The sequence below is a fragment of the Mirounga angustirostris genome, unplaced genomic scaffold (genome assembly GCF_029215605.1).
Source record: "Mirounga angustirostris isolate CCGP_5_RB_7025 unplaced genomic scaffold, mMirAng1.0.hap1 SCAF_6, whole genome shotgun sequence".
Classification (NCBI taxonomy): Eukaryota; Metazoa; Chordata; class Mammalia; order Carnivora; family Phocidae; genus Mirounga; species Mirounga angustirostris.
In genome coordinates this window covers 154,050,743-154,070,460 of record NW_026991714.1, presented here as the reverse complement: position 1 = coordinate 154,070,460, position 19,718 = coordinate 154,050,743, and the positions used below count along the sequence as shown (strand labels likewise).

The 19,718-nt window shown below is 61.3% G+C and overlaps 1 protein-coding gene across 5 annotated transcripts in view; it reads right to left on the bottom strand.

The window, feature by feature from the left end:
• INPP5A (inositol polyphosphate-5-phosphatase A) overlaps nucleotides 1–19,718 on the bottom strand; it is a 174,662-nt gene that overhangs the window by 88,289 nt on the left and 66,655 nt on the right. For 4 of the 5 annotated variants that reach the window (XM_064595491.1, XM_064595490.1, XM_064595492.1 and 1 more), the window contains 2 exons: nucleotides 18,749–18,849; nucleotides 13,519–13,606 (listed from right to left, as the gene is read on the bottom strand). In XM_064595491.1, coding sequence (XP_064451561.1) covers nucleotides 13,519–13,606; nucleotides 18,749–18,849 — 189 coding nt within the window. Of the gene's footprint in view, nucleotides 1–13,518; nucleotides 13,607–18,748; nucleotides 18,850–19,718 lie in introns of those variants that run through there. The other variant, XM_064595494.1, reaches the window with a different exon arrangement.

The window sequence follows — 19,718 nt, the reverse complement described above, 5'->3', positions numbered from 1 at the left end:
TTCCTTCAGAGTTGCCCTGCAGCTGGGTCTTTATGCCCCCACCAGGTAGGGCATGGCCTTGGGGGTGGCAGGTGAGGGGGGGGCTGTCCAGAATCATGTGCTCCACAGCTGGCAGCAGGCCATCCACAAAGGGGCCCAGGAGGTGCAGATCCGTGTCTACTGCAGCCTCCATGCACACACCAGTGCCCAACCTGGAATGCTTTCTCGTCCTTCCTTCCATGGGTCACTCCTGCTCATCCTTCAGGTTCAGATGAAACATCACCTCCTCAGAGCAGCCTGTTCATGACTCCCATATCCATTAGGCCCCTGGGGTGCTCTTCACACTTGGAAACTGCACACTTGTGGACTTTTGCCCTGAGTCTACATGCTCCACGGGGGCAGAGAACTTGAGGGTGTGTCATGTCACGTGTAGCGTGGTCACATGGGACACCCCACGGGTCATGGTTGAGTGTCATGTGTAAGCACTGGCTCCCCGGAGTCTGTACACTCCAGGACAAGGAGCATGAGGGTGTTGTGTGCGGTGGGTGCCATTAGGTGTTGTGCATTGTGTGCCATGCTGTGTGGAGCCCAGCTGCCAGCACAGGACCGTACTGTGCCCCACCCGGCCGTGGGAGGGAGCTGCTGGACTTCCCTCCTCCCGCTTCCCATGATGAAATGAAGCTAAGGACCAGCTGGCCCACTGGGAGCTGAGAGTCTGGGCAGGCCATGTGGGCACAGAGGTGGCCAGGTGACCCAATTTCTTGGTGCCCTAGGTTCCACGCCTACCCTCAGGTGCCCTCTCTCAGGAGGAAACGAGCCCCTGCCCCATTTCTGCCATGCCTACCACAGTGCAGAACATGTGTGCACAGGGCAGGGCCTGACCGAGATTTGCAGAGGGAGTGAACCTATATATGTCTCAGCTCACTGCTGACGTGGGGCTGCAGTTCCAGATTTTGGCCGAATCTGAACACGGTTGTCCTTCAAAACTCAACTTTCTGAATCATCGCTGAGGACACACTCCATATGGATTTATCAGCATGCTGCTGACCAGGGCCCCGCCTTCCTCACGGAGGAAGAGGACCTCTGCACACAATCCACAGCTGGATGACCACACCAGCCCCCGAAGCTGAGACCATGGCAGCTCTTTGCCTTTCCAGTTCTGGATTCTTCTAAGGGAACTCTTTTATTTGAGAGAGAGAGAGAGAGAGAAAGAAGGCGCATGTGCACACTCGAGCCAGGGGAGGGGCAGAAGGTGAGGGAGAGAAGCAGACTCCCTGCTGAGCACAGAGCCCAACACAGGGCTTGATCTCATGACCCTGAGATAATGACCTGAGCCAAAAACCAAGAGTCAGATGCTTAACTGAGCCACCCAAGCACCCCTAAGGGAACTCTCTTTTTTAGAATTGTATGTACTTAATGTGTATGACGTGATGATCTGAGGTGCCTTTCTCAGCTCCTCCTTGTCCTGGCGGAGGCCCCAGGCCTTAATGGAGGCCCTCTCTGTGCCCATCAGCCTAGAGTGTGGGCTCCCAAGGCAGAGGTCAGGTGCGACCACCCACTGGCACCAGCCCTGCACAAAGAGCACACCACCCACGTTCCTGCAGCCAAACAGAAAGGCTTTAAGTCACCTTCATGCCTGGGAAGCCAGCCCATGCCCTTTGCTGAGAAGAGCAGACCCCAGTTCTTAAGAAGGAGGCCAACTCATGGTCTCAACGCTCTGCATCAGCTGAAGCACAAACAGGACCCTGGCCTTGGCATTCCCATAGCGGCCGCCCTGGGACAACCCTCTCTTGGTCCCTGGGGAGGAAATGGAGTGGCAGCACTCTGAAACTTCTTAATGCAGGCAGCAAGCGTCCCATGTGCGTTTAGAGGGTGCACCATCCTTCTAAAACATGTGTTCTTGTCTGAAACGTCCCTAGAGGCAGACACAGTATCCAGAGCAAAGAGAAATGCCAGAAAATGGCATATGGTCAGAAAACAGGACTCTAGGACTGGACACTCATGGATATCTGGCACTCAGAGACAAGCTCTCTGCTGGGGAGTGGTCATCTCAGTGCCTGGGGAGCTGGCCATGTCTCCAGGAGGATGGGGCTCCTCCTACCTCCTGCCCAAAACCCTAGAGCAGGGAGACATTCCCAACAGGGCCAATATGCCACACAGGGACCCCTCCATCCCGCCAGTTGGTTGGCCCTTACCACGTCCACCTCATTCCACCCCTGCTCCTGAATCAGGTTGGAGAAAAGCAGTTCCTTCCTCCACAACCCCCATCCCTCCCAGACAGGCCCGTCTGTGCCCCGGCTGGCGGCCTTCCTTCCTGTCGGCATACCAGCCTGCCTCAGAAATGTCCGTCCACCTCCTGGACCTGTTCTGACTTCAGTCGATCAGAACCCCAGGCCCTTGTGTGAGGCACAGAAGGAGTCTCTCTGCCCTGGGTTCCAATCTGTGTGACCACAGAGGAGCCTCTGCCTCCTCCATCCAGTGGGGACCACGGGTCACATGCAGGTCTGGTGGGAGGCCTTCTGTTGAGCGCGCCGACCAGAGCCAGCCCAGGCCCTGCAAGCCCCTTGCTACGACCTCGCAGCATTAACAACAGACAGCATGTGCGGAAAACATTGGGCCGCTGCTTCTCATGGCTCAGGAGCAGGGCGCCAAGCAGGTGCATGCTGGGCCCTCCTGGAGGACGATGTGGGGCACACAAAGTGCAGACCCGGGCAGGGATGGCTGGCATCCCCTGAGAGTCCCAGGGACAGGACCCCTTCTTCCTGCCGCCCCCAGGGTCCAGCCCGGGGTCCTCTGTGCCTGGCTGCTTGTCATTCCGGACACCAGTGAGTGGGAAATGGGTCACAGGGAACCCTGACTCCTGGGGCAGCAAGACGTGCTGTTGGCCATGAGCCCTGTGTTAAGTCCTAAGTCTTCCCACAAACAGCCCCCCAGAAATGGCCATCCCCCCATTTCCTGTGTCCTTCCCCAGCTGCCCCTGGCACCCACACCTCCCATTCTCCTGGGAGGCCATGTGGATCCACACTGTGTGGCCACGGGGACCAGGCCAGAGTTTTGGGGGCTCCTGAAAGCCTTTCCTCCAGAGGCACACAGTCCCCCCATGCCCACCAAGAACCACAGCACCTGAGACTCCAGCCTGCCCACCACACCTGGCTCGGCCGCAGGCCACTGGTGCACCCCTGGGCTCGTAGCCCTGTAGGTACAGGGTTTTACAGAGGTTGGGAGGGTCTGCTGTGGCCGGGCACACCCGCGGCCTGGACACACCCAGCGTCTCCTCAGAACGCACGGAGCCAGATAAAATTAACCTTGTGGCAACTGTCCTCCCCCACTCAATAGCCCCACGCCACCTCATCTGTTAGAGGCAAATAAAAAAGTCAAGCCTAAATGTATAAAAAATTATGATAGAAGCCCTAAATAAGGCAGGGACTGCAAGCTTATTGAGTCAAAAATCAATCAATCAATGAGCGAGTGGATCAGGAGCACCTCATAAGCCCCAAAGAAATAATTTGCCCAAACACTGGGATTTAACAGTGGAAGACCAAATTTCAACACTTTTAGGAAGTAAATAATGAAAAATCAATTCAAAGAAAAAACAGATCAAGAACCCTGGACCCTGACGTGCCGACACATTTATTGCTGAGACCGTTTCTCGGCTGACCCGAAAACTTCGGGAGGTGTTTATTTACTTTCAGCACCTTCCAGAGATCAATATTTTTAATTTGGATCCGAGTTATTATTTTTCACATCACAGCAGCGGGGAGCGGAGTAAAGTGGCTCATATTTTAGTGCTAAAAAGATCGATATGACAGCTTCACCTTCACCGCCGGCCCCCGCCGCCGCCGGGCCGCACATCACTGCGTCCCGCGGGGCTGCAGGTGCCGCCGAGGGGAGTGGGTCGTTACTGCCGGCAGAGCAGACGGTGTGATTTAGCGGAGCGCAGAGGGCCCGGTGCCCTCGGAAAACCAATCTTGCTTCTCGCACTCCATCAGGCCTGTCTGCCCCACAGGCAGGGCGTGGAGGCCAGGCGCAGCCACGGGGAGGGGAGCCTCTGCCGGGGCACATCAGTTCCCTCATCAGAGATGCATTTCCTTCCTTCCCCTTCCTCAGATCAAAGAACATCAGTAAACTCCATTAACTTTCCATAAATTTCCCCTAAAACCTTACTCAGGAGAGCAGAGACAGGATAAGGGGCTGGCCGTGGGGGGAGCATCTCCTCCAGGAGCACGCCTTCCGGCCCCCCCTCTCCACGGGCACTAGGCCACCGAGGGGCTGGGAGGGGCCCGGACCAGAGGGAAGGAAGACAGCAGCCCTAGCCCTCCAGCAGATCCGGGTCCAGTGGCAGGCGGGCCCCCCACTGAGGGATGCCCAGACCCTCCCAGAAAAGCAAGTCCAAGGTCAGCATGGAGCCTTTGGGGCCTGTGCACCCCTGTGAGGACTCTCCTCTCGGCAGTGCAAAACACAACACAGGGTTGGGGATGAGGCAGGAGCCCCCAAAACAGGGAGCGGAAAGAAGTAAGAAGGAGCAGTTTGTTGGTGACCAGCAATCAAGATGTCCCGGGACCAAGAGCCATGAGTGTGGGCACCGGAGTGGGAGTGTGGGAATGCACCACTAGGCCAGGAGCCAACCCCTCCTAGGTGTGGATGGGGCTCTCCCAGGGTGGACAGGGCCCTCCTGGGGTGGACGGAGCCTTCCAGGAATGGATGGGGCCCTCCCGGGGTAGATGGGACCCTCCCAGGGTGGACGGGGCCCTCCTGGGGTGGACGGAGCCTTCCAGGGATGGATGGGGCCCTCCCGGGGTGGATGGGACCCTCCCAGGGTGGAAGGGGCCCTCCTGGGGTGGACAGGGCCCTCCTGGGGTGGACGGAGCCTTCCAGGGATGGATGGGGCCCTCCTGGGGTGGATGGGACCCTCCCAGGGTGGACGGGGCTCTCCTGGCATGGATGGGACCCTCCCGGGGTGGACGGAGACCTCCTGGGGTGGACAGAGCCCTCCTGGGGTGGATGGGATCCTCCCGGGGTGGACGGGGCCCTCCAGGCCCCAGGGCCTGCCCGCAGGCTGCATGATCTCACTACAGGGGGGATGGACAAAGCAGCCACTGGACTTCCCTGGGACAGGGTGGGTTTGTGAAGCAAAACTTTTAGGCCAGGGAGGGAGAGATGCCTCCTGCAGAGGAGTCTTCAGGGGGCACCTGCAGTCTCCTCCCCGGCTTCCCCTGCACACAATGAAGCCATGCTCCCGGGATACCACGGCGACCTCACAGAAAAGAAACTCACCTGTGCACCTCTTTCCAGGAACCAAATTGGCCAAGGGCTGAAAGTGCTGGCTGGGACATCATGGGCAGCAGAGGCGACTGGTCTCCCCACTGTGGGCTCGGAGCCCGGGGAGCCTGCTCCACAGCCCGCACACCTTCCTGGGGCCTCTAGGTGATGCCAAGTGTCCGCTGCTAAGGGACACAGACACGACTCTGGCTTCAGACCCCTTTGCCCAGAAGGAACCCCACTTTTAGAGCTTCGAGGAGAAGTCAGCTTGCACGTGTGAAGGTGACGCTGCGGTCACAAAACGCGCTCCACTGACCCCGTGTGCCCTGGGTGTGGCGAGGCCCCAAGGACGAGTGTCCAGCTCTGGCCGGCCACTGCCTGGGAGCATTCACAGCCCTTCAAACCCTCCAAGGGGCCCACAACTTGTGGCCCAGTGAGACGGCGTCCCTCCCGGGCTGCCAGCCGTGCAGACACCAGCCCAGCGCCAACACGGACGGACTGTGCCAGTCCTGCCTGCACTTGCCCGCCCCCAAGGGCATGTCCGCTCTGCTCGGCAGACGCAACACCCGGGTCTGGGCCCAGCTGCCGCACACACACGTCTGGGGCCGCCGGCCACACGAGAGGCCCCGGCTGAGGTGGCCGTGGTGTCTGTGCTGCCCTCCTGCGGCAGACGTGGCCCGGGCGGCCCGTGGGGGCGGCCCCTCACTCTTCCCTGCCTGGCCTCCCGCGCGGCCGGGGTTTCAGAGGCCCATGGGGTCCTGTCCCCGGCTGCCCCCACGCCAGGGTGCCCACTGCCTCCAGCTTCTCCACCAAAACACGGCCTGATCTGTGCTGACCACTGAGCTGGTGCTGCAGAGAGAAAGCCACTGAGTGAGCCTGCTCACCCGCAGCCTTACGTTTAAGAGCGCCGCTGTCCCAGAAACCCAGGGGCTCCCCGGGGTACTTGGCACGGGCCTGCACCTCCTTGCAGTGGCCCCTGCCACGGTGTGTGGGGTGCCCGGGCCAGTCGGCATGTCCTGCTTCAGGAGCCCCCCATCCTCCTCTTCCTCCCCCTCGCAGGTCACCCACTGAGGGCAGGATGGGGTCGCTGGGGCAGGGAAGGGACCATGGGGGTGGCCTCTGGCCGTGCCTCCTTGGGGCCTCCACCGGCCGGAGAGGCCTGGAATTCTCACGGGTAAATGAGCCCGCTCTGCCCCTCCCTCGGGCCTGCCCGCCACGCAAACGAGCAGGACAGGGACGTTCACCCCCGCAGTGAAGCAAGACGAGGAAATTATACCAAAATAAATCTGTAATTTCTTCCTCATTTAGCCATTTCTGAGGCCAGAGTATAGGAAAGCCGCTACCTTCACATCCCCTATCGACGTTCCAGCTTTTCAGGTGGTAAGTGATGTGTTTTCTATGCTCCTCCCGTGAAATGAGACACAATTCCTGTGCTATCAGGTCTCCGATCAATAGACACTCGGAAGGCCTGGAAAACTTCACCGGCCACTTCCTGTGTCACGGCCCGTGTGGCTGTGCCCTGGGCTGCTGCGAAGTCGACCGTGACCGATGGTGGGGCGCCTGAGAATCCAGGTGGAGCGTCCCAGTAGGCCAATCCTGGAAGGCTTCCTGTGGGAAGCATTTCAGAGCATTTTAGGAATCCAGGTGCAGCCTGCAGCGGTGGATGCTCGCGATGATCCAGAGGCAGCAGGTCCCTCCCAGCAGGTGCAGAGCTCCATGTGTCCTCTAAGGACCCTCCTCCCTAAGCCTGGACCCCTGGACAGGCGAGGCCTCGTGGCAGCCCTGCGCACCTCCTGCACGTGGGCCAGGGGACCCGGGCGCCCAGGTCCCAGGAAGCCGGCACGGTCTGGAGAGGCCCACCTACCTTGCAGCCCACGCTTGTAACAGCAGGTGTACGAATCATCTTTACACGTCACGCGCCTGACTCTAACACTCCTCTGCGTGGACTCAATCACTGACCCCAGGGACGTACGGAGGGGGTGCGGCACTGTCCTCACACAAGACAGCAGGGGCGGGGGCGCGGGCAGGAGCACACGTGAACGGGTGATGGTCCTTCGGGGGCAGGAGGGCCCCACGGAAGGGGAGGAGGCCGTGTGCAGCAGGAGAAGGGTGTGCACACGGAGGGCAGGGCTGGGGGTTCGCCGGCGCTGGAGGAGGGAACAGGCAGGACATGCGGCAAGGTGGCTACCACCTCCTCCCAGAAGACGGGCACCACTGGGTCTCCATCCACGGGGAGCGACACCCCAATGACGGTGATGCCTGCCTCCTCCTGCCTGCCCACATTTTACGCGTGTTCTACGAGGCGTGGGCATCCCAGGGATCCCGCAGACACTGAGGATCAGCCAGGGGTGCCGAGCGTTGGCCACCGACTTTTCCACCAGATGCTGCAGTGTCCCCAGCGACCTCCAGTCTGTCCCCAGCATGAACTGTGGGTCACATGGCATCCCACCACACAGTGCCTGGGAGGGACCCGGGAGCAGGCAGCCAGTGGACGGCCTCCGGGGGCCCAGTCCCACTTGGAGGGGCACCTCCTGGTCTCCTCTTCGGCCAGTCCTGATGCAGCACCAGCAACGATGACCTTCGGTCCCACTACCTGGTGTTGCTTTTCTACGCGGCAAGAACAGGACAAGAGTGCCTCCGAACTGCTATGGATTAACTCTGGAACATATGGGTTCTTTGTGGGCAAATCCAAAAGCCTTAACAGGAGGTTACAAGCTCAGAGCCTGCCGGGATACGAAGGACTCAGCATTCTGTTGTGGAAAACACCCCACTCAGGGACAGGGCGAACAGGGCATCCATCTGCCCCGCGTTCAATCAAGCAGCGGCCCGCAAGGTCCGGGCCTCTCGGGCAGCCCCAGGCAGACGTCCAGGCACCTTGGGGGCAAGCCCCCTTCCTCGTGGGCTCTTTCTTTGCTGCCATGTGGCTTCCAGCACACCCCTGCCCCTGCCTTCCCCCCGCCTCGCCCCTGCCTTGCCCTGGATGAGTCCATCTCAAAATGTGGGGGCCCCAGGCCCGATCCATGGTCTTCAACAAACCTAAACTCTGACAGGCTCCCATTCTGTCTCCCCTTGAGCTCATATCGGCGCACCCACAGCCATGGATCCCACGGGGAGGGGCGAGGGGCATCCATGTCTCATGCACAACTAAATCCTGGCTCTCCCGTCCCCAAGACCCCGACTCGTTCACGGACTCAGAGCACATTTACTGAGCACCCAGGATATGCGGTCCGACTCCAGGCCCTCGGCCAGAACAGGCAGGCAGGGCGACAATCAGGGTTTGGGGGGTGCAGGGCAGTGGAGAGCCAGAAATGAGGTTACCAGCAGGAGCACCTCCAGGGCAGCCACCGTAGGAGGCAAGGGCTCGAGGGCACCTAGGGGCCCCCACCCCGGATGTGGCATGCAAGTCCCAGCCCACCCATCCAGCTCACACGTGGCTGTGCGGACGCCCCAGGCCAGGGTCCTCAGTCTGCCCCGAGGGACGTCCACATGAGTCCCGTGGACAGGACGGGGCCCCGCCTTCCGGAGCCCGGCTGCGCCCTGAAGAAGCCGACTTCCGGTGTGGACTTTCCAAGAGAAATGCAAGCAGGCGATGACCAGGCCAGGCTGCTGGTGGGATGAAGTGAGCCTCCTGCCTCAGTAAATGGCCCCCCAGCATGATTCTTACGAGCAAACAAAATTTAACGTAATCAATGTTAAGTCCAAAAAAGCCCTGTGAGCACCTGAACCAAAAGCCCAAGACACCAAAGGCTACTCTGGCGCCATCTCCTGGTGACAAGAAGCGTTTGTGGGCTCCTGCCTCGGCCTGCAGGATGCCCCACTGAGCCCCCAGGTCGAGTCCCCCCAGGCCCAGAGCCCCCTCCAGCTCAGAGCCTCCCCCAGCTCAGAGCCCCCTCGGGCTGCATTCTACTCCAGGCCACAGGCCCCCTAGATCCAGAGCACCCCCAGGTGGACCCCCATGGACCAGGCCGCAGCCCCCACGCTTCTGCGGCACCGCGGACCCCCACGGTCACGCTCACAGACCAGGTGCAGCTTCAGGCTCAACCTCTTTCTGGGAACAGACCACTATTTTCTGATCGCTATTAATACCTGTGACAGCACTTAGGTACGAGACAAATTCATTTCAATTTCCGTTTTCAATTAATGGCCTATTATTTGAACCACTCAGCTAAAAATACTGCTCCAATACTATTAATCTTGTAAAAAATTAAATTTTCCTCCCTCTGACAGCCAGAGGCCACAGGCTGGGGCGGGAGGCGGCCGCACAGCCAGTGCAGCCCCCTGCCCAGGACTCTGGGGGTGCAGACTCCCCTCCGCCGGGACGTCCAGAGGCCCCCAGCACACAGCACGCTGAGGCACGGTGCGCCAGGGGCCGCGGGTCAAGCAGGATTTCATCGCAAACCATCAGCATCTTCCTTATGAGCTGGGATGACAGACACGCATGGACCTCTGTGCCAACTCAGGGATGAGCTCCAGCGTCGGGAGCATCAGCGACCATTTCCCACCCGCCAAACATGACCGTCTGGTTACCCACTGGCCATTAACACGCCTCACACGGGACTGTGGCTGCGGGGAGACCCCACACCCCTGCCGGAGGCCGGGGACCCTGGAAGGAAAGCCAGGCCACAGCACTGCGGGGCTGGGAGAACGCCCACCCCCGCAGCAGGCAGCCAAGCCCTCTGGCCCATCCCCCCAAAACCGTGGGGGCATGGGCCACACACGGCCGCGGGGGCTCCCACACCGTGCGGTCCCCCCCTGCAGCAGACACGCTGCCGCCTTGTGCTGGGCCAGTCCCACCCAGCGTTGGGCCGCCCCCGAGCACGGTCTCAAGCTTGAAGCAAGCACCACGCTGTGTCTCCCGCGAACGTGCCATCTCTGTATTTATGACCAAGAGAAGAAAGTGCTGCCAATTTTAACTGAAATGCCATGGATCCTGGATGCAACTGATCTCAGATGCTTTAAATTTGAAAACCTGTGTGCTGAAAAACAGACTAGGTGCAACATTACCGTTCAGTACTCAACGCACCAACCGGACGCCAAGATCCTCTAGGGGTGAGAGTGTGGGCTCCAGCCCCCACGCTTCCTCCTGGGGGGCGTGCAGGCGGGTCCCCCTCCCCAGACACCCTGTGCCAGGCAATCCGCCACATGGCTGTCCCACAGTGTGAAAATCTCTCCCTCTGGTTTTTAAAATTATTCCCAATTTTTGCCATCACGTACTTTTTGAGGACCACCTTATATTCAACTGTCTGCAAGAACGGGAATTTCTTCAAAGAAACTGCTGAGTTACGGGAGTGCCTGCTTCCAGGTGTTTGTTTTCCACTGCAAGCTGCAGAATGACATTCTGAGATGAATCTCGGGGTGGGGGAGACCAAAACGGCGGCTCCTGGGTCCGACGGCCACCGTCATTGTGCCCCTTCTCTTCTTAGCCAAGTAGGCGCTTTTGCGGAAGAGAAACGCAGGTGCCTGAGCAGGGGATGACGGTGACACAGAGCGGACGGTGGAGAACGGGACAGTGAGCATTTCAAGAAAATACGGAAAACTTCCAGAGGCGAGCGTGAGAGAGACACACAGACGGCTGCAGGCACCAGGCCTCTCCAGGAGGACCCCGATCCTCTCAGCAGTACGCCGGCTCGTCTACTGAGGACTTGCTAACCCCCTCACCCCGAGTGGCTACAGGCTGGCCTCTGCCGGGCCCCTGCACAGCCCGGGTGAGCCTCCTGACCTCCATGGCCGTGGCCTCATTCCCCAAACACCGCGGCTCTGACCTGCTGGGTGAGGCTCACTGGACGCGCTAACCTGCTGTGGTACCTGCTTGACTTCACCGGTTTTCTCTCTCCTGTTTTCTTCATCACACATTTCTGCTCTTATTATTTCCTTTCTTCTGCCTGCTTTGGGTTATTTTGCTCTTATTTCTAAAATTTTCCAATGTAAGCATTTAATGCTACAAATTCCCCTCTATGCACCATTTTAGGTGCATCTCGCAAATCCTGAAGGTTCGATTTCTCTTTCATGTCCTCAGACCCATGTTTCAATCTGCTCTGTGAAATTCTCTTAACTCCCGGGATATCTGCAAGTTTGCTGTTTATTTCCAAATGTCTGGGAGGCTTCCAGATACTGTTTCTGTTTACTTCTCATCCACCTACTTTGTGCTCAGAGAACACGTGTGTGGTCTTGGCTTCACGCCAGATGTCCACGTGCACGTGAGCATCCCACGGGGACACGATCTGAGACCCCAAAGCCAGGCTGGCAGTGGCCAGAGCCTGTGCACAGGCAGGGTCCTCGGAAAGGCGGCCCCCAGGATGGCCCGAACCCCCGTGGGGCTGCTCATGGCGAGCCTGCCGAGAGTCTTCTTCCAAGTCTCCTTGACCTTCACTTTGAAAGACGTTTCTGAGGAAACCTAGCAGAAGGTGGCAGCCACCCTGCCTGGTCCCACGGCGGCTGACCATGCCCTGCGGCGTGCGACAAGCCTTTTCTGTGGCTGCTTCTCCGGTCGCTGTCCCACCAGCAGCAGGGGTCACACCGGCGGGCAGCGGTCCTCGGTCCCCCTGTGGCGCCGGTCAGGGACAGGCCGCGTCGAAGCCTCCGCTGCCACTGACCTGTTCCCCTGGCCGCCAGCGGTCTCATCCGCGTGCTCGAGCTCCGACACAGCACACACCCCACCCAGCGACGTCCTCCTGAGGACGCGCCTCCTCATCCCTAGACAGGCCGCCCTCCCCACGACGCTCCCCACTCTGAGGACAACCGCGACGCCCACGCAGACGCTCCCAGTGCCCCGACGTGCGCTGGCAGGGCACGTTCTCCTTTTAAAATACTGAGTCTTCCACCGAAGGGCGGCCGTGCCGACGCGAGGACATCTTCCGTGAGGAGGTGGTGAGCGACGGCCGCCATGGGCTGCGGTGGCTCTCGTGGCAGAGACTGGCGGCTGAGGATGGCGGGGGATGACGAGCGTCACAGCCTGTCTGCAGTGCAGCCGTGAGGATGAGCCTCGGCTGGAAACTCGCGACGGTAACTGGATCCATGCACCCACACGTTTCATCGGACCTTTAAAGATTTCAGCCTTTATTCTTCGGGTATCTGCCCACCTCCGGTCTCCCGTCCTCCCGGGGTTCCAGGTACACGCACCCTGGACGCGCCAGCCCGGGCAGGGACATCCCGTTTTATTCTGAGTAGTTCCCACTGCTGGGCCCCACGTTCGATTATCCCTCCTCTTCCTCTGCAGCGTCTGGCCACTGTCCACCCAACTGGTGCGTTCTTCATTCCAGCTACCGTGCTTCTCGTCTGCACAAGTCCCGACGGAAGCAGAGGTCGGCTCGCAGCGCAGGGAAGTGGGAGGGTCGAGGGTGCTTTCCTGGCAAGGGTGGTGGAGAGCAGGCGGCCAGTGGGCAGAGGCAGGGGGGCAGCGGGCGTGGGGGCTGTGAGCTGAGGCCGCCACGGCTGGCCAGTGAGTGTGCCCGAGGACAATGACCTCTCAGCCACAGAAGACACCACCGAACTGGCAGAGACGCCCCAGACTTAAAGACTGAGAACTGACCTTTCTAAGTGAAGGGCCATCTCCACGTGCTGCGCCTCAGCCCTGCCCGCCCTTGGCGCCCAGGCAGCCCCGACCTGCACAACGGCTGAGCCCTGCTGCACACCGGGCTCCTGGCAACATGACAGACGTCAGGGGAAGGGCTCCGGGAACAGAACACCAAGAAAACCGAGCTAACTGAGCAGCTCTGAGGCTTCCCCAAAGATGGGGACCGTGAGGCCACAGTCCTCTGAGCCAACAACCAGCTACTCCAAACCCATGACACGTGTTCTGCAAGAAGCCTCAGCCCTCGTCACCGGTGCCTCCCACAGCCGCTGCACCCAGCGGGGCCCCCTTTCCAGGTGTCCACTGTCCCCCAGACCAACGACTCTTACAGAGAAAGGGCAGGTCTCTGTGCCGCTTCCTTGCCGGGAAGGCCAGACCACCATGGAGGACTGCTTGGGCTCACAAAGGGACCGGCCTGCACCCTGCGAGCAGGACCAGGCACCAGCAACCGCACAGAGTGGATCCAGGGACAGGTGTAACCCCTCATCTCTGTAAGGAGCCCCCAACTCACCCTCCTCGGCCCACAGGCCACCGCCCCGGGCCCCTTCTTGGCTGCCCCCCTCCCACGGACCCCATCTGTGCCACTGACATTCCAACCTGGGCGTGGCCACGTGTTCTGCCACAGAGAGGGGCCCTCGGCGGCCACTTCGTCAGAGGGCGGCAGCTCCCACAGACGCGCCGCCGACCCCGGGGCACGGAAGCGCACTCACCGTGAAGTGCTCCTGGGATTTGAAGTTCTCGTCCAGGTAGACGCGGGCCCGGTTGTACTCCTTCATCGCGTCACTGGACAGCAGCTCTCTGGAAGGGAAAAGTGAGTTCTTTAGTGCACAAGCCACAGAGGACGCTGCTTCCGAGGCCCAGGCTACGCAACGCCCCCGACCAGCGGTGGGGGCGAGAAACTAAGACCCCCTGTGTGCTCAGGGCAGGCGAGGGCTGCTCGTCATCGGGGAGGGGCTGGGCATCGTGAGCAGGCACAGAGGACACGACGCAAAGGAGGGTCTCTGAACACCCGTGAGAGGGGCTCCCCCAGGCTGTTCGGTCTCCTTTCACGACCAGGAAAAGCTTCAGTGGGCGCCTCTCCATCATCTCAGCAAATGTGGCTGGAAATGTGGCCACTGCCCCCAGAGCCCCGTGGACACACCAGAGCGGCGGCGGGAGGCCTCCCCGCTTACCCGCCGGCCCCACGGCTGAGGGCCCCCCTCCGCCGCTCCTGCCAGCTCGGCGGCAGCGGGGCAGGGGCTCCAGCTCTAAGAGGCAAACCGAAACGCACACGGAAAAGAAGGGAAGAGGGTCAAATGGACCGTCCAGCGCTTCGCCGCCCACAGGAACCAACCTCAGATGCGTCCAGGGCAGGACGCAAGGTTCAGACATGAAACACCACCCTAACGGTCATTACGTCTGGCGCCACGTAAAAATTAACTTGGCGTGCCAAGAAGCAGCAAAATATGACAAAAAAGCGGTCAACAGAGATGGGTCAAGAAGGACAAAAATTAGCTGAAAAGTGTCTGGAAGCAGGTATCGTAAATATGACCAAAGATTTCAAGGAAAACATAAATGTGAGGAAAGGCAAAAACTAAAACCACAAATCAAACATCTCCAGCTGGGTGGACGTAAACACAGGTGAAAACCTAAGGAAACAAACCAGCGAGATCAGTGACTACAGGACACAGAGACAGAAATTACCCAAACTGAAGCAAAGCTAGAGGAACATGAGCGGCAAGCGCCGAGGGGACCTGGCTGATGCCACACAGCCGACCCCAGGAGCCGGGCTCGGAGGACGAGAGAGGGGAAGGAGGAAAATGTTTAAGGAAATAGCAGACAAACTTTTTCCAAATTTGATTAGAATTAGAACCCCACGTAAGACAAACAAGGGAAATCAAACTAAAACATGACAGAACCAAGTTGCTGCAAACCAGCCAGGAAGACAAAATCCCACAGTCAGGGAAAAGACACATTATACACCGGAAATGGAGATGAGGACGACGGCCCAGTCCCCGTCAGAAACCACACGACACAGGCCAGCGCAGTGATGTCCTTTAAGGACGAACACAGAGAGGCCGGCAAGCCCGAGTTCTGTTCACAAGACCTCTTTCAACCTGAAGACAAAGACTTTCTTCAGACAAACCAAAGCTGAGAACTGTCACGGTGACTGCGTGCAGATGAACGCCACAGAAAGGCCTCAGGCTGAAGGAACACAGTACCAGACAGAAACCGCGTCTCCACGACAGAACCGACAGAGAAAGTGGTCGGAACACATGCCGTCTTCTCTCTCACTTTGTCATCTTTTTAAAAGCTAACGCTTCAGAGCAAACCTAGTAATAGCGTGTGTCCCATGTGGTGTGGGTAGAAAAACCTGACAGCAGAGCCAGGACGGCAGGGGACGGCAGAAGCCACATGTCTGCACTTGTGGGGCAGGGACGCGGGGCCGGGGTGGGGACACAGGGCGGGGACGCAGGGACACGGGGACCTGGATGTGGGGCGGGGATGCGGGGGCGGGGTGGGGACACAGGGACGCGGGGACCTGGATGTGGGGCAGGGACGTGGGGGCGGAGTGGGGACACAGGGCAGGGACGCGGGGACGCGGGGACCTGGATGTGGGGCGGGGACGCAGGGGCAGGGTGGGGATACAGGGCGGGGACGAGGGGAAGCGGGGTGGTGACACGGGGCAGGGACACGGGGACGCGGGGACCTGATGTGGGGTAGGGATGAGGGGCTGGGGTGGGGACACAGGGCGGGGACGCGGGGACCTGGATGTGGGGTGGGGACACGGGGGCGGGGTGGGGACACAGGGACGCGGGGACCTGGATGTGGGGCGGGGACGCAGGGGCAGGGTGGGGATACAGGGCGGGGACGAGGGGAAACGGGGTGGTGACACGGGGCAGGGACACGGGGACGCGGGGACCTGATGTGGGGTAGGGATGAAGGGCTGGGGTGGGGACACAGGGCGGGGACGCGGGGACCTGGATGTGGGGTGGGGACACGGGGGCGGGGTGGGGACACAGGGACGCGGGGACCTGGATGTGGGGCAGGGACACGGGGGCGGGGTGGGACACAGGGCAGGGACGTGGGGACGTGGGGACCTGGATGTGGGGCAGGGACGCGGGGGCGGGGTGGGGACACAGGGCGGGGACGAGGGGAAGCGGGGTGGGGACACGGGGCAGGGATGCGGGGAGGCGGAGACCTGGATGTGGGGCAGGGACGTGGGGACGGGGTGGGGACACAGGGCGGGGATGATGGGACGCGGGGCAGGGATCAGGGGATGTGGGGTGGGGACACGGGATGTAGGGTGGGGGCGCGGGGACCTGGATGTAGGATAGGGATGCGGGGGCAGGGTGGGGACACAGGGCGGGGATGAGGGGAAGCGGGGCAGGGACGCGGGGACCTGGATGTGGGGCAGGGACGCTGGGGCGGGGTGGGGACACAGGGCAGGGACGCTGGGACACGGGGCGGGGACACAGAAAACTGGATGTGGGGCGGGGACGCGGGGGGGGCGGGGTGGGGACACAGGGCGGGGATGCTGGGACGCGGGGCGGGGACGCAGAAACCTGGATGTGGGGCGGGGACACGGGGGCGGGGTGGGGACACAGGGCGGGGATGAGGGGAAGCAGGGCGGGGACACGGGGACCTGGATGTGGGGCAGGGACGCGGGGGCGGGGTAGGGACACAGGGCGGGGACGCGGGGACGCGGGGACCTGGATGTGGGCCGGGGATGTGGACACAGGGTGGGGACACGGGGTGGGGACGAGGGGACATGGGGTGGGGATGAGGGGATGTGGGGTAGGGACACGGGACATAGGGTGGGGGCGCGGGGACCTGGATGTGGGGCGGGGACACGGATTCGGGGTGGGGACACACCGTGGCGAAAAGGGGATGCAGGGTGGGGACGAGGGGACGCGGGGCAGGGATGCAGAGACCTGGATGTGGGGCGGGGATGTGGACACAGGGTGGGGACGAGAGGACATGGGGTGGGGACGAGGGGACATGGGGTGGGGATGCAGGGAGGGGATGATTGGACGTGGGGTGGGGATGAGGGAACATGGGGTGGGGATGAGGGGACGTGGGGTGGGGACGCAGGGCGGGGATGATGGGACGCAGGGCGGGGATGAGGGGATGTGGGGTGGGGACACGGGATGTAGGGTGGGGGTGCGGGGACCTGGATGTGGGGCGGGGACACAGATGTGGGGTGGGGACACAGTGTGGGGACAAGGGGACGTGGGGCGGGGATGCAGGGTGGGGACGAGGGGATGCGGGGCGGGGATGCAGAGACCTGGATGTGGGGCGGGGATGTGGACACGGGGGGGGATGAGGGGACGGGGGGTGGGGGCTGGGACGGGACGCAGGGCGGCTTCCCTCCACAGGCCTGCAAGGCTCCCTCCGGGAAATGCCTGGTTCTTTCCACGTGGTCCTTCTCACGGCTTCCGGGGCCCTTTTATGTTCTCAAGCGCTGGCTTTTGTCACTCAGCTGTGTGGCAGGTGTCCTTCCCAGGTGTGGCTAAACATTTACTTCGTGTACAGTGTCTTTTCTTTTGATAATTTTCAGATCATCATTCATCATTTAACAAATTTCTCAATCTTCTTCGTAAGTGACACTTGTTGCACCTTTTAAAGAAATCTCTCCCTGCCCCAGAGCTGCAGACACATCGTCCTTCACTTGGTCTCAGCGTTGTTATGACTGCGTTTGACGTCTACTCAGTGACAGGACTGAGATTCGTGCTCGTGTGTGGGGCCGGGGGGGGGCGTCCATGTCACCTTCTCACGCAGACACCAGCGAAGCCGCTCGCGGCCGGCTGCACACGGCTGGGTGACGCAGGGCGGGGTCCCCCTGCAGCCCATCCCTACCCTGCACCCCTCGCCCTGACCTCACTGCGCCCCAAGGGGCCTGCAGCCCAGGCCAGGGGGACGCCCACCTCGTGCTTTTTAGTATTATTTCGGGCACTTGGGGCTATTTAGCTACATCCCCTTGCTCGCCCACGTTAATCCTAGTATTAGTTTAAGTTTTAAAAAAAGAAAAACATTTTGATAAAATAGCCTTAAAATTACCTTGTTTGGGGAAATTAGCACATTACCCCCAGTTTAACAACTGAAAACATGGACGGCTTGTGTCTACGCACGAAGTCAGGGGCCCCGAGCAGGACTGAGCGAGGTGACAGCAGCTGAAGCCCTCCTCTGGCCACGTGGCGGGCGCCGGGGCTCCGAGCGCAGACCCAGAGGCCCACACGCGGCTCCCTGCGGGCACGGTGGCCTTCAGTGGCCAGCCTCGGCAGTCAGCAAGCGTCCCTCACACTGCTGGCAGGAGTGGTCACGGTGCCCCGAGTCCACGGCTGGGGCGTGGCCAAGGCCACATCCCGGGGACACGGAGGGCAGGCACAGCAGTGCCTGGGGCAGAGAGGAGTCCTGGGCACTCGGGCAGTGGGCAGAAGGCAGGCGGGCGCCAGAGTCGCTCCTGCTACCCACAGCTAGATGGGGACCCCGCTTCCCAGGGCCAGGCCTCAAGCCTGCTCCCAGCCCGGCCCCCGTGGGTCCACCTCCTGGGCCCATGCAGAGGCCTCGGTGCCCCGTCCCAGCAGCACCGGGCGGGCCTCTCCTCCACGGGGCGGCAGGGTGTGCGTGCGGCACTCAGCATACGCCTGTGGCTACTTCCTCCCGATGACAAAGATTTCACTCCCCACAGATGACCGCACTCTGTCCCCATCCCGCGGTGACGGACACAGCTGTGAGCTGCTCCATGTCCACCTGTCCGTCCACCCACAGCAAGGGCAGGATGGCAGCCGTCAGACCGCACAGATGGGACACTCCGCCTGGACCCAGGGCTGAAGTCTCCAGGCCCAAGGCACCACCGTCACCTTGCATGTGCACAACCCCCGGGCTCGCTGTCACCCTGTATCCCCCCCAGGGGCACCGCGTTCTGGGAAGGGTGTGGCGCACACCGCGGGGACTTACTTGACAAACTTGTCCACGTGGGACATGGAGGCCTCGTAGTTCTTCCCTCCAAACTCCTGGCAGTGCAGAGCCATGAAGTGCGGCTTGTGCGTGTGCACGACCTGGGGAGGGAAGCGCAGGACAGGCCGTCAGAGGCTCCGCGGATTGGCGGCTGCCTCCCCAAATGCACCATCGCAGAGGCCGGCCCCACGCCAGTGGTCTGATGTCACCAGCAGCCCAGCCCCCGACACTGCTTCCTGCAGGGCCCCGGCGGCCAGTGAGCCCCCCACGGCCTCAGGGACGTGGGTGGTGCTGTGCGGCCAAGGGAAAGCCGCTGCCTCTAGGACGCAGCCAGGCAGAGCCCGCAGAGGAGCTGGAGGGCTGGGCACGGGGGACGAGGGCGTGGGCGCCAGGGCTGCACGCCGGGCACTGGGGGATGAATGGCCCGCGGCGCGGCCGGGAAGCACAGCACAGTGGTGGCAGCCGGCGTTTTGCGTAGCCCACCGGTTCTCAGCTGGGCCATAAACACACAACCCAGAACTCGGATCTGTTAGAAAAGTGAACAAATTCTGACAGGAGACACATTTAAGCGGAGCGGGAGAAGCCTCCGTGCTTGAGGAAGCTGCTCCCGGCTTGCTCTCGGTTCCTCGAAAATGGGCTTACCGGAGGTTCACTAAGGCAGTTCCCGATCCCCATCACACACAAGCATGAGCACCCCCCGCTGCCACCCCCCTCAGGGCTCAGGCTGGCAGAACGTGCGACCTAGAATGCGGCTGGGGCGGGGGACACGCCCCACGGTGAGCCCTGCCAGAAGGACAGGGAGCCAGGCCCACAACCCCTCGTGTGCGCCAAGCTCAGGAACGCCCAAGCGGCTGGGGTGCCAAGCTGCCCAGCGCCCCTCGGCAGGTGCGCTCAGATAGAGAGTTCACGGCACTCCCACAGGACAGTGCACCTCCCGGAGGAGGAACGGTGGAGATACCAGTTTTGGGAA